The sequence below is a fragment of the Pelmatolapia mariae genome, linkage group LG18, assembly GCF_036321145.2.
Source record: "Pelmatolapia mariae isolate MD_Pm_ZW linkage group LG18, Pm_UMD_F_2, whole genome shotgun sequence".
NCBI lineage: Eukaryota > Metazoa > Chordata > Actinopteri > Cichliformes > Cichlidae > Pelmatolapia > Pelmatolapia mariae.
The window spans coordinates 34,352,088-34,366,799 of record NC_086243.1 but is presented as its reverse complement, the minus strand read 5'-3'; the positions used below and the strand labels follow the sequence as shown (position 1 = coordinate 34,366,799).

Genomic DNA, 14,712 nt, shown 5'->3' with positions numbered 1-14,712 from the left:
CTGATAAAATTTAAAGTTTGATTGTTTTCATTAACATGATAGTTCATCACACTGCTTGGTAAACACAAAATACATTCAGCTTCTTTATATGTTATATAATGTCTAACCACATGATGTTGGTGTTGACTGCACATAGTGCCTAGTGATGGACATGGCATCTGATTTGTATCATACCTTTAGTAACTGAGTGAGGGACAGGAGGTGAACCAGAAGTCACACAGGCATCATTCCCCTGGTCATCTAAAAAATATTGCACAGTATAAATGTATGGGCTTAAAGAGGCTTTCTGCCTAAACACCATGGGCACAGAGGGGACAGTGACAGCCAGTTCTATTATAATAACTATACACATGGCAGTGCTGCTGAACTGGATGAAGTCAACAATACCTTGGGTAATAAGTTCACTGGGAAATGATGTAGATTTTGTACAGGCCAAATCTTGCTTGGCCAAAACTGATGAAGCATCAAAATACTAGTCATAAAGCATTAGTGTCACAATAAGGAATGGAACAACTAACAATCGACCATGTAAAAATGTACTGATGGTTAGTAATATTGTTCTATACACAATCCCAGGTTATCGTAATCAGCATAGTAGTGTTAATAGTAAAGTCTGATTTCATTTTTAATGCAATGAAAAACAGAGATGCAAGTGGCATTAATGAAACAAGAGAGCATCGTTATCATACGTGATGTGCGCTGTTAAAATACGTTACTGCACATTTCACTGGATTTGTCTCTGAACAGGACTAACTCACAGATCCCAGCTCATTACATAAGATATGTTGGGCAAACTTTGAGTACAACATTGAAAATGTACCTTGAGCTGCAGTCTCGGAGAAGTGAGGCAAATCAGAAGTCACAGAAGTTAATATTTCTTCATTGTCATTGATAGATTTTTCTAGCAAAAAAAAATTAAAAATTTTATTTATATATTTATATATATATATATATATATATATATATATATATATATATATATATATATATATATATATATATATATATATATATATATATATATATATATATATATATATATATATATATATATATATATATATATATATATATATATATATATATATATATATATATATATATATATAAAACATACAGTGAGGAAAGTAAGTATTTGAACACCCTGCTATTTTGCGAGTTCTCCCACTTACAAATCATGGAGGGGTCTGAAATTTTCATCATAGGTACATGTCCACTGTGAGAGACGTAATCTAAAAGAAAATTCCAGAAATCACATTGTATGATTTTATAACAAGTTTTTTGTATATTTCTTTGTAAAATAAGTATTTGAACACTTGAGTCAAACTATATTAATATTGCCTTTGTTAACAATTACAGCGGCCAAACAGTTCCTGTAGTTCTTCACCAGGTTTGCACACATTGAAGAAGGTCTTTTGACCCACTCCTCCACACAGATCTTCTGTAGATCTGTCATGTTTTGGGCCAACACAGACTTTTAACTCCATCCACAGATTTTCTATTGGACAGAGGTCTGGAGACTAGTGAGGCCACTCCAGAACCTTGAAATGCCTCTTACGGAGCCACTCCTTGGTTTTCCTGGCTGAGTGCTTCAGGTCTTTGTCTTGTTGAAAGACCCAGCCAGAACCCATCTTCAATGCTCTGACTGAGGGAAGGACGTTTTGGCCCAAAATCTCACAATCCATGTCCCCGTTTATCTTCTCCTTAATACAGTGCAGTGGTCCTGTCCCCTGTGCAGAAAAACAGCCCAGAGCATGATGTTTCCACCCTCATGCTTCACTGTAGGATGGTATTATCGGGATGAGACTCATCCTTCTTCTTCCTCCAAACCCCAACAATGGAGTTTAGACCAAAAAGTTTTATTTTGGTCTCATCTGACCACAGGACTTTCTCCCATGACTCTGGATCATCCAGATGGTCCCTGGCAAACTTCAGACGGGCCTGGACATGGGTTGGCTTAAGAAGGGGAACCTTCAGTGTGATGAATGATTTTAAACCATGACGTCTCAGTGTATTACTGATAGTAGCCTTGCCAACGGTGGTCCCAGCTCTCTTCAGGTCATTGACCAGCTCGTCCCGTGTAGTTCTGGGCTGATTCTTCACCTTTCTTAGCATCACTGACACCCCACGAGCTGAGATCTTACGTGGGGCTCCAGTCCGAGGAAGACATTAGCCTCTTCCATTCAGGGGCGCCTGCAGGAGTCTTGCAGAGGGTACGCACAGTCACCTGCACACGCTCCATCGCGCACACGCACATGCGTGCACGCGCACTGTGAAGGTCTAAAGTTTTGTCTCTTGTGTCGTTGGACAGCTCTTTGGTTTTACTCATGTTGCTGCAACACTTTTGACAGATTGTGGGGTGCGCATGTGTCTTTATGAAAGCTAACGGCATCAAACAGGTGCTGCTAAATTAGAATCATGAGCAGAGTGTAGTTGGACTGTTTAAAAGCAGAATAACAGGTCTTTGAGGGTCAGAAATCTGCATGATAAGCAAGTGTTCAAATACTTATTTTAAGCAGTAATATACAAAAATATTTTAATAAAATCATACATTGTGATTTCCGGAATTTTCTTTTAGATTCTGTCTCTCACAGTGGACATGTACCAATGCTGAAAATTTCAGATCCCTCCATGATTTCTAAGTGGGAGAACTTGCAAAATAGCAAATACTTACTTTCCTCACTGTAAATGGTATTAACTACACAGCAAAGTACAAACAGAACTGCAATAACATTATCTAAATATATAAAAATTTAAATTTTAAATATTTTATCAATACAACTGCAAAGTCTATAACACAGAATACAATAATTTCAGTACCTCGCAATGTGGAAGCATCAGGGAGTTGCTGTGATCCAGTAGCCATCCCATCTATGTCATCTATAAAATTGAAAAAATGTTATTAGACCAACCATATTCACAAACACCAAGCCGATTTAACAACATATAAACCATGCATACCACCAATTTCATCCAGAGTTTTTCCTTGAATGTCCTTCACACTTCCCTTCTCCATGGCCATGAGCAACTTGGAGATCTTAGCCAGCTGAATTGTTGATTGGGGCAGTCGATAGTATTCTCTATGGACCCTGATGTCATGGCCGAGGAAATCGGCCAGCTGGTCTAGTTCATTATCTTTCAAGTTCATGACTTGGCTTATCGTGGCAATCTGTTTGCGAAGGTTAGTTGATCTGAGGTTCTGAGGATGTTCAGCTCCGCAAGCATCTGCAAACTGACCAAACTGCCCTCTGTAGTGACCATCACTACAAGGAATGGCGAAAAGGTACATATTGTTTTCAGATACCCCGCACTCTTTCCTCTTACTAACGAGGAGTGACAGGTTATCGGTCATATCAGAAGTCAGGATCACAGCCACCTTTCGTCCTTTTTTCCCCTTCAGTTCCACTCTGGCAAACTGTTGGCAAAGCCTTTTCTCAACTTCTGTAAGCCCAGAGCTGATGTCATCGTTTAGTTTGGACATGTCACGATCTTCAAAATTTTTGACAGTCATACGTGCTACTTCACCTTCCCTCCTCCTATTGAACAAAATCACTTGACAAAGGATCACCTTTGCTAGTGCTGCGTAAGTTCCTGCTGTTGGGTTATCACCTAGTTTCTCCCTAGCTGATTCCACTTGCTGACCAAGATATAACTGCAGCTTCTGAACATCTCTGGTCAGTGGAAGGCTGTCGACCTTGTTGTATTTTGCCTCACTCAGGTTTGATAAGGCTGAATGGGAAACGAATTCAGACCACTTTGTTTCATGAAGTGTGTGAAACCTCCTGATTGAATCGATCGCCTCTTGATCCTCTTCCATGAGAGCACGACACATGATAATATCACTTATTTTTCTGAGAGAATGTCCAAGCTTCAGGGCCAAACTTGGGGCTTTGAATGTGCTGGTTTCAGTATCAAAACCTGAAACTCTCTTGACAGCATTAGTAAGAATAAAGAAGTTGGCTGGTTTTATTGCCTCTTCCATATTATGGATTCTTGTTGTGTGACGCAAAGTCACAAGTAATCTCCCAAGTTCCCTTACTTTCTGTCTTATATACTCATGCTTTGATCTGTCACTTCCATGCTTATTAAAAAGAGACTGAGCCAACTGCATAATATAATGATCATTCCTTATTGCACTAGACACATCATCCTTGTGCATCTTGCCCAGTACTGAGTAGAGTTCACTTGAAATTGGCTGAGACATTGTGGATTGAGTAGATGCTATACCAAAGACTATCTTTCAGCTTCTCTTCAGCATTATTCTCTGGTCTTAAAGCACATCTTTTCATATGCCGAGAAACTTCTTTTCTGGATATCATACCCTTACAGTATAAGCAGTACTCGTATGTCTCAGCGCTGCTGCTGCTCTTTTTTGAGATCCTTTTCACTTTAAGACAACCTGATCCTGTGGTTTTAACAGCAGAGTTGTGCTTGAAGTTACCAAGGTTTCGTAACCTTTCAAGATGAACTTTTCTGTCCTTTGATGATTTGGGTAACTGAAGCACCTGGGCGACTTCAGCATTTTCATTTACATGCGTCTCCAGATGACGTGCAAATTTTGTTTGAGGTTTTCCACACACAAAACAAAAATTGACTGTGCTTTTGATTAATTTTGTTGACTTGGTTGGGGATTCATTTTGGCTAATATCCACAGTACTCTTTTCGCTACATGCATCTTTTGTTTTCTGCTGGCATGACTCTGAGCTGTCTGGTTCTTGGTCGGGATGAAGATCATCAGTAGTTTCAAGATCATTCAAAATGTGCTCAAAGTTGTTCTTAACATCCATGGTCTGTTCTTTTTCAGCAAAAGTAACGCATAAATCAGGCATGCTAGCAGCATGGGAGTTTTTTGATGGTCCAGGTAACTCAATAGACAACTCTGTTCCTGAGCTTTCTGAATCTGATGCAGAATTTGGGATGTATTCTTCATCAGATGAGACATCACCCTGTTCGTAAATGCAGCATAGATTAAATAACAGAAATAAACATGGGAAGGATAAATGCTAAATTGTTCACGTCACAGAGCTCGGGACGTAAACCAAAGTCTTTAGATGTCTTAAAAGTACTAAGAAATACCTCCTGATTTAAAGAAGAAAATGTGCAGCAGATATGTATTTTGTGCAAGTATTTTGATTCTGCTTGATCAATTTGCAATCTGTGATCGATTCAGTACTTTTTTGATATTTGTCCCATTTCTAATATCCAATTTATATTTTTTGAACAATGACATTAACAAAAAAAAACAAACAAAACAAAAAAACTAAGACACCAGCCCTAACCTGGTCCCAGAGCCCCTCCCACAATGACCCCCACAGATCAAAATTTGTAAAACTTTTGAGACTAGATTGTATGAAACTGTTTTTTTTGTTTGTTTGTTTTTTTTTTTTTTTTTTTTTTTTTTTTACAAAGGATTATAATACAATCTAAGTAATATTTTTACAATGTGTTTATTTCTGGCCTCTCTCACGTAACTTCTACACTCTATCCAGTCCAAAATCTCTCTGCTTTCAATTCTCTGAGACAACACTTACAAAACGGATTATCCTTATAATTTTGTGATGAAAGAAAAAGGAAGAGCAAGCAACATGTGGCAATCTTCACGAACTGCATCTACGTCAATATTAACTATATTATAATGAAGCCTGCGTAAATTCAACCTGGGAGACACACCTGCACATCGTCTCCATCATCATCATCATCACCTCAACTCCCTTCAGCTGCTCACTCCGGCGCAGCCAATCCGGAGCTCCCTCGCACCTACGCCTCCATTCAGCATCCGGGCATTTAAGCTCTTTCACCCATAGCTCGGCCTCTCAGCGTTTTTGCATCCCTCCACCACCCCTGCAACCCCATGCTTGCCCCCTGCCTCCATACCACCACCAGTGTCCAGACCCCGGGGGAACACCTCCTACTTCAATCAGCAATGCTTTTATCAACAGTTTTCCCGCTGGGGTCTGACCGCCAAATATTTAATGTTCAATAAAGCATGTCTAATTCTTTCTCCATATCTGAGTCTTTCCAGGTTGAATTTCACTGTACACTTACGTCGGACATATCCCAGTCTTCTGAAGATGTCTGGAGGCAGATCTTATGCCACACACAACGGCATTCTACAAATACAAAGAAACCACAGCATTAGACAACAACCGATGATTCATTAAGTTGTAATTTAAAAAGTAGCGATCCCACACATCACAAATTATATTCACAAAGACCACTAAATATAAACAAGCATAAAGTGAATTTAAAACAAACGCATAATTCAGAATAAAAAGCAGATTTTGTTTTAAGTTTAAGACACATTTTAAACTTATGAATATGATATACTGCATCATCCTAATAATCAATTTTTTCCATCAGATTTGAGATATAAAACATTGTTATTTTAAAAACAGACTAATTCTCTCTCTCTCTATATATCTATCTATCTATCTATCTATCTATCTATATAGAGAGAGTTTGACCTGACCAAACTACTCATTATGGGCCATGTTTCAGAATGCATTCTTGGCTCAAAGACTTCTGGCAGAATGATCTAATGAGAAACAGAAAAGCTAAAATGTTTATCCTACATTAATTAATAAGGATTGAGATGAAAAGGACTTCTACTAAAAAGTCATTGAAAATGTGTAGAGACACCATCAAGCATTTGTATTGCAAATTGCCTGATTGATCTATTGGAATAGGTCTGGATTAATCAGACCCAGTACCTTATTGGGCTTCCTATATTGACATTGTAAGAAGTTTGCAAGTTTGATGCAATGTTTACTCAAAGGGTTTATTATCATCAAACATCATCTTCCAAGTTTGTGTGTATATGTGTAATTACAGAATGACAAACAGACTTGAGGGCAGTTTACTTCATACATGTTGATACTCTCTTAAATATAATTAAAGATTTGTGCATTTTGCTTTATCTTTATATAACAGATCAAATCAGGAACTGTGGTTTTTGCATTGTAACATCACAAATAAGCTAAATCAGCATTGTCAGTACGCATGCACGGCGCGGCCGGGTCAGAGTACACCACTACCCACGATGTAAAGGCTGAATTATACTTCTCCGTCAGATAAAGGCTTGGTTCTTTTAATACATCCATGGATATAGGCCTACGGGGAAGTGCTGTGCCAGGGTTGCCAGACGTCAGTGGCCAAACCCCGCACGAGCGTCTCCGGGCACCACAGAGGCTGATGGCTCCGGATATGAGGCTTTGAAAGTGAAAGTTTATTTGCAGCTGTCGATTCATTGTACCAACCTTCTCTCAGCTCTAAGGGATCTGGAATTGTCATCTGACAACTGTCAGTCTCGATCTCGAGCAGAGACTTATATCCAAGGTAGCATAGCCTCCCGCTCCTGCTGTTTTGTTAAAACTATAGGGGCTTTTTGTAGTGAAAACGCCCAAGCGAGGGCCACGAGTTCTTTCTTTCTCTTCCCAGCAGCACTGTATCCCCGTTTCGTACCAAATTCTTTTAAAACATTGACTTTAGGACGCTCAAAATATTCAATATCGCTATCACACGCGGCCGTGTTTACTGTTTACGATGCACGCTGGGTAGTCGTGACCCTTGACCCGGACAGGCATGCCTTGCGCACGGTGAGATGCTTATTTAGCTTATATGAGCTTGATGTTGAAAGAGTGAAACAAAGATTTAAAGTTGTAAAGTTCAACAGTCTAATCAACAAAGAGTAAGAGGGCAATATACATTATTACAGTATGCTCTCTGTTCTCTGCCACACTAAGCAGACAAACTCAAATGCATGATATGTGATAGTATCTGCCATTACACTGTGTATCATTGCAATGGTTTGAATTGATAAAACTTTGAAGTGATTTTTTTTATTCTTTACACATGAAAATGTAGACCTGACTCATGGTAACTTATGGTATAGTGAAAAAATGCATTAATTAACACAAGATAAATAATACACTTACGCTTGCATCTTAGACCGTGCCATCTGATAGCTGTCAAAGGTGAATGGCATATCCCGCATTTGTCAAGTTTCACCGATTCAAATACCAGCCTATGAATTGTACACTGGAAAAAATTAAAAACATGAAATGAAACAAAACATTTTTACCCAAATATTTTATGACGAATTAAAAATAATGTTTGACCGTTTTACATATTTTCTACTAATCCTTCTGGAGAGATGGAAATGGAGATAGGAGTTACTTTTTAGATAAAATAGTGAAGCATATCTATTCAATTCCTGAGATTTGTGAGTTAGAGAGAGGGGAATCTATTTAGATGAAGCAAAAGTAAAATACTAAGAAGCTAAAGTGACTGAGTAAAAGGTGCATGATTTAAAGACTGTACATGCAGTATAATTGTAATCAATTGATAAACATGATCTTTACAAACCACACTATTTACCAAACTACACATTGATACAATCTTTAGTAAACAGATGAATCCATGCTAACCTCATGCTCAGAGTTGTCTGCTGTAGGTCTAGATGACTGACACTCTGCTCTTAATTCTCTGTCTGTAGAAGAGAACACAAGACATGGAGGCATAGTGCTTTGCAAGACCCCAGGGTTTAACAGGTAGTGCTTACTCAAGCAGGGACTCACCTGTGAATGAGTCTGTAGAGATCACATGGTGCTCCACGTCATGGGCAATAGGCTCTGCAACACACTGTTGACCAGAAGGGATGCTTGCGATCTTTAGCTGGGTATGAAAAGTAGAACAAATATTGTAAACATCTGGCAGCTACAGTGGAAATGTATTTAATCCACTACGAGTGGTCTTTTCTAACCAGTGTCCCCTCAACCCGTGTGTTTTTCTGAGTATGCCAAACACTGGAGATGAAACAGTGAAAGACTCTGTTTGAGCTCAGATGTCAGGACAGTGTTCTCACATACCTTGAGTTTGTCTGTGTCAGACACACACACATAGTTAAGCATTTTCTGCTTCACCTTCAGTTAAATACAGTTCTAACTCTCACCCTAACTGCAAGGAAACAGAGTGATTAACCCTTACCTAGTAAAGTGAAGCCAAAGTAAGACAATACTAAGAAGCTAAAGTGACTGTGAGTAAAAGGTGCATGTATATGTCTGACACAGAAAAACCCAAGGTTTTCAAGGACACTGTCCATCAGCCTCATAATGACATCTGAGCTCAAACTGATGCTTTCACTGTTTCACCTCCAGTGTGTGGCCACTCAGTAAAACACACTTGTGGAGGGGACACAAAACAGATAAGCTTGCAATCATCACTTGGGAAAGTCATACAAATTCAAGATTTAGTTAAACCAGATTGAATACCACCAAGAGGACATTTAAATATTGTGACTAGGGCTGAAACAACTAATCGACAACTAATCGATTATTGAAATAATCGTTAGTTGCAGCCCTAATTGTGACATCTAGATATGTAGGTTTTAAACAACAATTCATAGGGGGAAAATTTTTTTTAAATGACCCACCTTTTTCCGCCAGGGCCATTCTTTCCCACCATAGTCATAAGTAATTTCACTTCCTGCCGCAATTTCCTTCAGTGCAAAAAGGCAGAGATGTGGCTTCCCTTCTGCTTCAATCAACTTCATTCTGCAATTTGGTGTCCTGTGTTCATCGTTTACTAGTCGCCCAAATGACCCATCTTCAAGTGCTCCATCAATACTGCAAATTTGGAAACATACATTAAACAAACATTTATAGTGACACGCCTATGAACTATACTATAATTTTTAAGCACCAACACAAACACAACATCCAATACAAGTTTAGTTGTTAAATGCATAGTTGATAAGTTAAAGAGGGTCCATCAGTCAAGGACGCGTTGCTTTCTGACTGAGATAAGTGTTTGCGCTCCTACTTGTGCTTAGAGCAGGGGTGCTCAATCCCAGTCCTCGAGAGCTACTGCCCTGCAGCTTTTAGATACGTCCTTGTTCCAACACACCTGAATCAAATGAATGCCTCGTTATCAGGCCTTTGCCAGACTTGATGGCATGCCGAAGAAGTAATCCAACTATTTGATTCAGCTGTGTTGGAGTAGGGATGCATCTAAAAACTGCAGGACAGTAGCTCTCAAGGACTGGGATTGGGCACCCCTGGCTTAGAGCTTAAACGTGGTTTTGTTGTACTGTTGCGCTGACCTAGTAGGTGTGGCTGTTACTCTTCTCTTCTCTTCCTCCTCTTGCCCACTACCTGCTCTGTGCTGCTGCTGCTTGCGCGTGGCCGCTGATTAGACCTTGTGCAATCTACAGCTAAGCGCAGCCTGGTGCGCACTGCTCCACCAGGTGAGTTGAATTAGAGCAATCAAGGGCGGGCGTGCCTAGTAGACCTTAAAATGCATGCAGCAGTCATTTGACCCGAGTGCGACATACTGAGAGGACAGCAAACCAAGCACAATCCACTTTCCACTGTGAGGAAGACTTTGAGTTAGACGGGCTATCGGTAGGCTCGGACTCATATTTGCTGCTTATGTTTGGGAACTATGGAAGCTCAATTGTGGAAATGTATTTATGCTTTGGGAAATAGTTACACATTTAAGTTTAAAAAATTATATTGATATTAAAATAAATGTTCAAGTTAGAATAAATTGTTTATGTAGCTAGTGTTTCCCACACATTTATGTTAATTAATACTAAAAGTAATTACCCCAAATCCTTGGTTAAATCTTAAAACTAGTGTAAATATGTTTGGTTTAATTTAAGGAAAATAATTCTTTGTAAAAAAATCCTTGGTTAAAGTCTTTATTAAAATATTTGTAAACTCTAAAATGTATACTTTAAAAATGTAATTGTTACAGAAAGTGTAAAAAATGCAAGGTAGACCACAGTTTATTTCATCTTCGTTGTTTGAAATTACTCACCTCTGATTTAAAAACTAATGAATGTAAAACTAAAACTAGGATAAATGATAGTTTAGACAAAAGTGGCTTTACTGAAGTGTATATTTTTGTTATTTCATTTGTCTTCTGTATAATGCATTTAATTTATCTGAATGATTAATGAAATGTTCTTTATTTTTTGTGTTGAAAGGTTTTTCACCTATCCATCAAGCCATCCATCTACCTACCTCACAGACAGAGAACACTTGACATGTACTATTTTGGTATTGTACATATTATACAGTAGTTTTGGACACAGTATAACAGTGCACGAGTCTCCGTGTCCACATGTGCCAAATGCGCACAGACACAGGGCCGCTCATTCAGCCCTGGCCATTTGAATTTTCTCTTATTATTTTCTCTATCTCTATATTATATTTTAAATCTTCACAGCAGCGTGAGCACACTGTCTTAGCTGTAAAATGTAGGCTTATATTATTACCCCTCTAACCCCGTACTTTACGCCCGTGAGTGTGTATTAGAGAAGGCACACACAGGCTGAATACGGGGACTAACGGGCCCTCAGCATATGTGGGAGTCCCGTACGTCCCCAGTACAGCGAGTTCCCGGGGACCACAGGGTCACCAGGAAATGAGATCCCGCTATTCCACGGGTCCGTCACTCCCCCTTCTATAGATTCTGGGGACTGACGGGGCCGGGTACTAGAGGTAAGGACTCGTTAAAGAGCAATATGAGATGTTTGCTTCAGAAATCCTGACCTTGCAATAGAAATGTAAACATTCAGTCATTTTGAACTTACCACAATGTCTTCTGCTTCCATATGAATTCAAACATGAAGACTGAACATGCGCTGTGGTACAGGTTACGTCTGTGTTCAGCTTCAGTTGCATCAATAAGCTCCCCTCTATACTCGACCACAAAGTCTCCTTGTTTGAAATTGGCTAAAGTGAAGATGCCACGACCTGAAAACACAACCATATTAGAGACACAGGCGTGGCAGCACTGCAAATAATCAATTCATTAAATATGTATATCTGTAAATTGCAAGTATGCAATGTTGTGCTTTTTTTCAATTCTACATATATAATAAAGAAAACATGTCCGACTGCAGAAAACATAAATAGCCAGGCTTGCTAATAACTAAATTATTATTAAAATACCTTTAATTTTAATTTATATTGATGTTTGTACAGGTCACCACTGGTGATGCGTAACCCCTCAGTCTAGCCTGCAGTGTGTCAAAGTCACTCACCTTTAACTGAATTAATAAATTTGATTTCTAACATTGAATTCTTGTCTCTTCTTGCAAGGATGTGATTAATGGCATCCTGAAGGGGAGTGGTTCTCCGTGACATGATTTGCTAAGGAAATTAAGATAAAAATGTAAACAACATCAAAACTTAAAGCCTTTATGCTTACAAGGGCATTAGTAAAGCCTGAATGAGAAGCACCCCCCATGTTAGCGTATTATTAGTTTAAGGTTATTTTAGTTTGGTGATGAGTGCTGGAGGGATTCTGGTTAACAGATAAATGGATGGGGGCGAGGCTGTATTTGTGCAGATTAACTTGACTGTGTTCCACCTGTGTTGATTAAGTCAAGTATCTGACATGCTCCACCCAATTTTTCTTATTTCACTAATAGCATGGATACTGAAACTGTTTCAATTGAGTTCTATGCTTTCATTACATTCATATAACAGACACAGACAAGGCTGATGTCTGAGTTGTTTTAACAGAAAGCATGCACTTGCAGATATTAAAGATACTTAAAAGTCCTAATTTAACTAAAGCCCAACTCTGACTTAGCCTAAACCTGTCTGTCAAACTAAGCTTTAGATCTCTCAGGAATAATGTGCTTCATCAACACAACTATAAGAGAGCAAAACAAAAATAATGTTGTTTTTTTTTTTTTTTTTACAATATTTTATAAACAAATGTGTGCAGAGTGACATCAATACTGTCTCAATTTAATTTCATAAATCTAAAAAAGTTTATTTGTATTTGCCGTCGAATGTTTCCTTGGTATTTGGGCAAAGATCATCTTTTAATATCTTAATCATCTCAAAACAGAACAGGAGGAAAACGGCTCCAACTACCACAAAAAAGACAGGTGTGAGTACTACTGCTACTACAAACTGCATCTACTACAACTACTAGTTACAGAAGTAGTACTTATAGTAGTTGTAGTAGTAGCAGCCATTTTACATTAAACAAGTGATCTTGTAGTGAAAAAGGCCTTCTTTCAAACTCAGTGAAACATCACACACTTGTGTAATTTCTTACCTTGAAACAAGTGATGAGATTAGGCCAGGGTAAAAAAAAAAACGATCCCGGTGCTTGGGACAGTCCGGGAATCCCCGCCCCGCGTGTTGCTGTGACCTCCGTGAACCGTTCCACGTGCTCCGGCCCGCTCCGCCGTCCTCACCTCGTCGTGGTCCGGTCCCCGCGGTGCGCTCTCCGCCGTCCGCTCGTCGTGGTCCGGTCCCCGCGGTGCGCTCTCCGCCGTCCGCTCGTCGTGGTCCGGTCCCCGCGGTGCGCTCTCCGCCGTATGCTTTCCGCCGTACCTCGTCGTCGTTCCCTCACCTGCCGCCTCACCACGGCTGTGCCTACTCTGAAGCACTGTGTCTGTCAGAACGTCCGTCTTTTAAAAGTTTTATAATTACCTTCTTACCTTTTCTCCAAAGCGTGTCAAAACTCTGCCAAAATTGAAGGATGAATAAGAAGCGCCCAATCAGTCAGTCTAAATCATTGATGTAAATATCCACGGTCCAAATGGGTAATGCTAAAATGCGCATGCGCAGCTTCCAATTTCGCGCCATGTGTATAATGTCCCGCGCTCGTGTATAATTTCCCGCGCTTGTGTGTGCGGCATGCGGGGACAATTCCAACCGACAGGGGGCAGTGGCGGACACACAAATATACAACATATGTCAAGTTTTTGGTTTACAAAGACTTTTGAGAAAAACACTTTTTGGGTATTACAACATGCCCACAAACTATTTTAAAAGGTCAATTTTATGAGGACAGCAAAATGTCCTCCTATAACAGAGGGTCCTCATTGCTCTTTGATTTGTCTTGAAAATTGTCCTCCTAAAACGAAAAACAAACACACACACACACACACACACACGTGTTGTGTTTCCATCACTTTTGGGGACATTACATTAACTTACATTAATTTCCTGGAGACTTATCCTGACTCTAATCATCACAAGTCCCTGCCTGAACCTTATCCTAACCCTGACTCAAGCCTTCACCCTAAAATTGATGATTTACCTTGCAATTTGTCCCCATAAAGTAGGCGAGACCTCACAATGTGAGTGTGTAAAGAAATTTGTGTCCCCACAACAATAAGTAATACACGACCACACACACACACACACACACACCCACACAGCAAAATTGGTATGGCCCGGATCAGGCCCACACAATGTGCTTACACATGGCCCACATACCGCAATGAATGACGGCCCTTTGGTGGCCCAGACCTGGTTTGCCAGAGGTGGCCCACACATGGGACAGCACAAGGCCAGTTTCAGACACACTGGTGGTCCTGTGCTGGCCCATGTGTGGATTATCTCTGGCAAACCTGATCTGGGCCACCAAAGGGCCGTTATTCATTGCAGTATGTGGGCCATCTGTAGGTAGTATGCAGCCACGGGCCAGTTGTAGACACACTGCTGGCCCTGTGCTGGCCCAGAACGGTTTCAGCTCTGGCCCCAAATGTCAGCCTAATGTGTACCTTAATCAAGCCATGCAATAACAACATGTGCCAGAACATGCAAAACAGTGCAAAGGTAACATGCCGAAACTCTGTTCAGACAGTGAATGGACTGATAGCACTTTTCTACTCTTCCAGATTACTCAAAATGCTCTATACAACATGCCACATTCACCCACTTTCGCTTAACTGAG

General features: G+C 39.9%; 2 protein-coding genes across 2 annotated transcripts in view; one reads left to right on the top strand and one right to left on the bottom strand.

The window, feature by feature from the left end:
* The window catches only part of LOC134617566 (uncharacterized), a 48,221-nt gene that overhangs the window by 13,022 nt on the left and 20,487 nt on the right, over positions 1–14,712 (top strand). The window lies entirely within an intron of this gene.
* Positions 140–13,094, bottom strand: LOC135932205 (uncharacterized). Its single transcript, XM_065469571.1, has 13 exons — positions 13,081–13,094; positions 12,050–12,158; positions 11,597–11,759; positions 9,431–9,623; positions 8,577–8,673; positions 8,427–8,488; positions 7,935–8,037; positions 6,046–6,110; positions 4,670–4,946; positions 2,962–3,729; positions 2,821–2,880; positions 821–901; positions 140–240 (listed from the first exon to the last, which is right to left on the bottom strand). Exons 2-13 carry the CDS (start codon positions 12,150–12,152, stop codon positions 140–142), a joined length of 2,073 nt encoding a protein of 690 aa, XP_065325643.1. The 5' UTR covers positions 12,153–12,158; positions 13,081–13,094.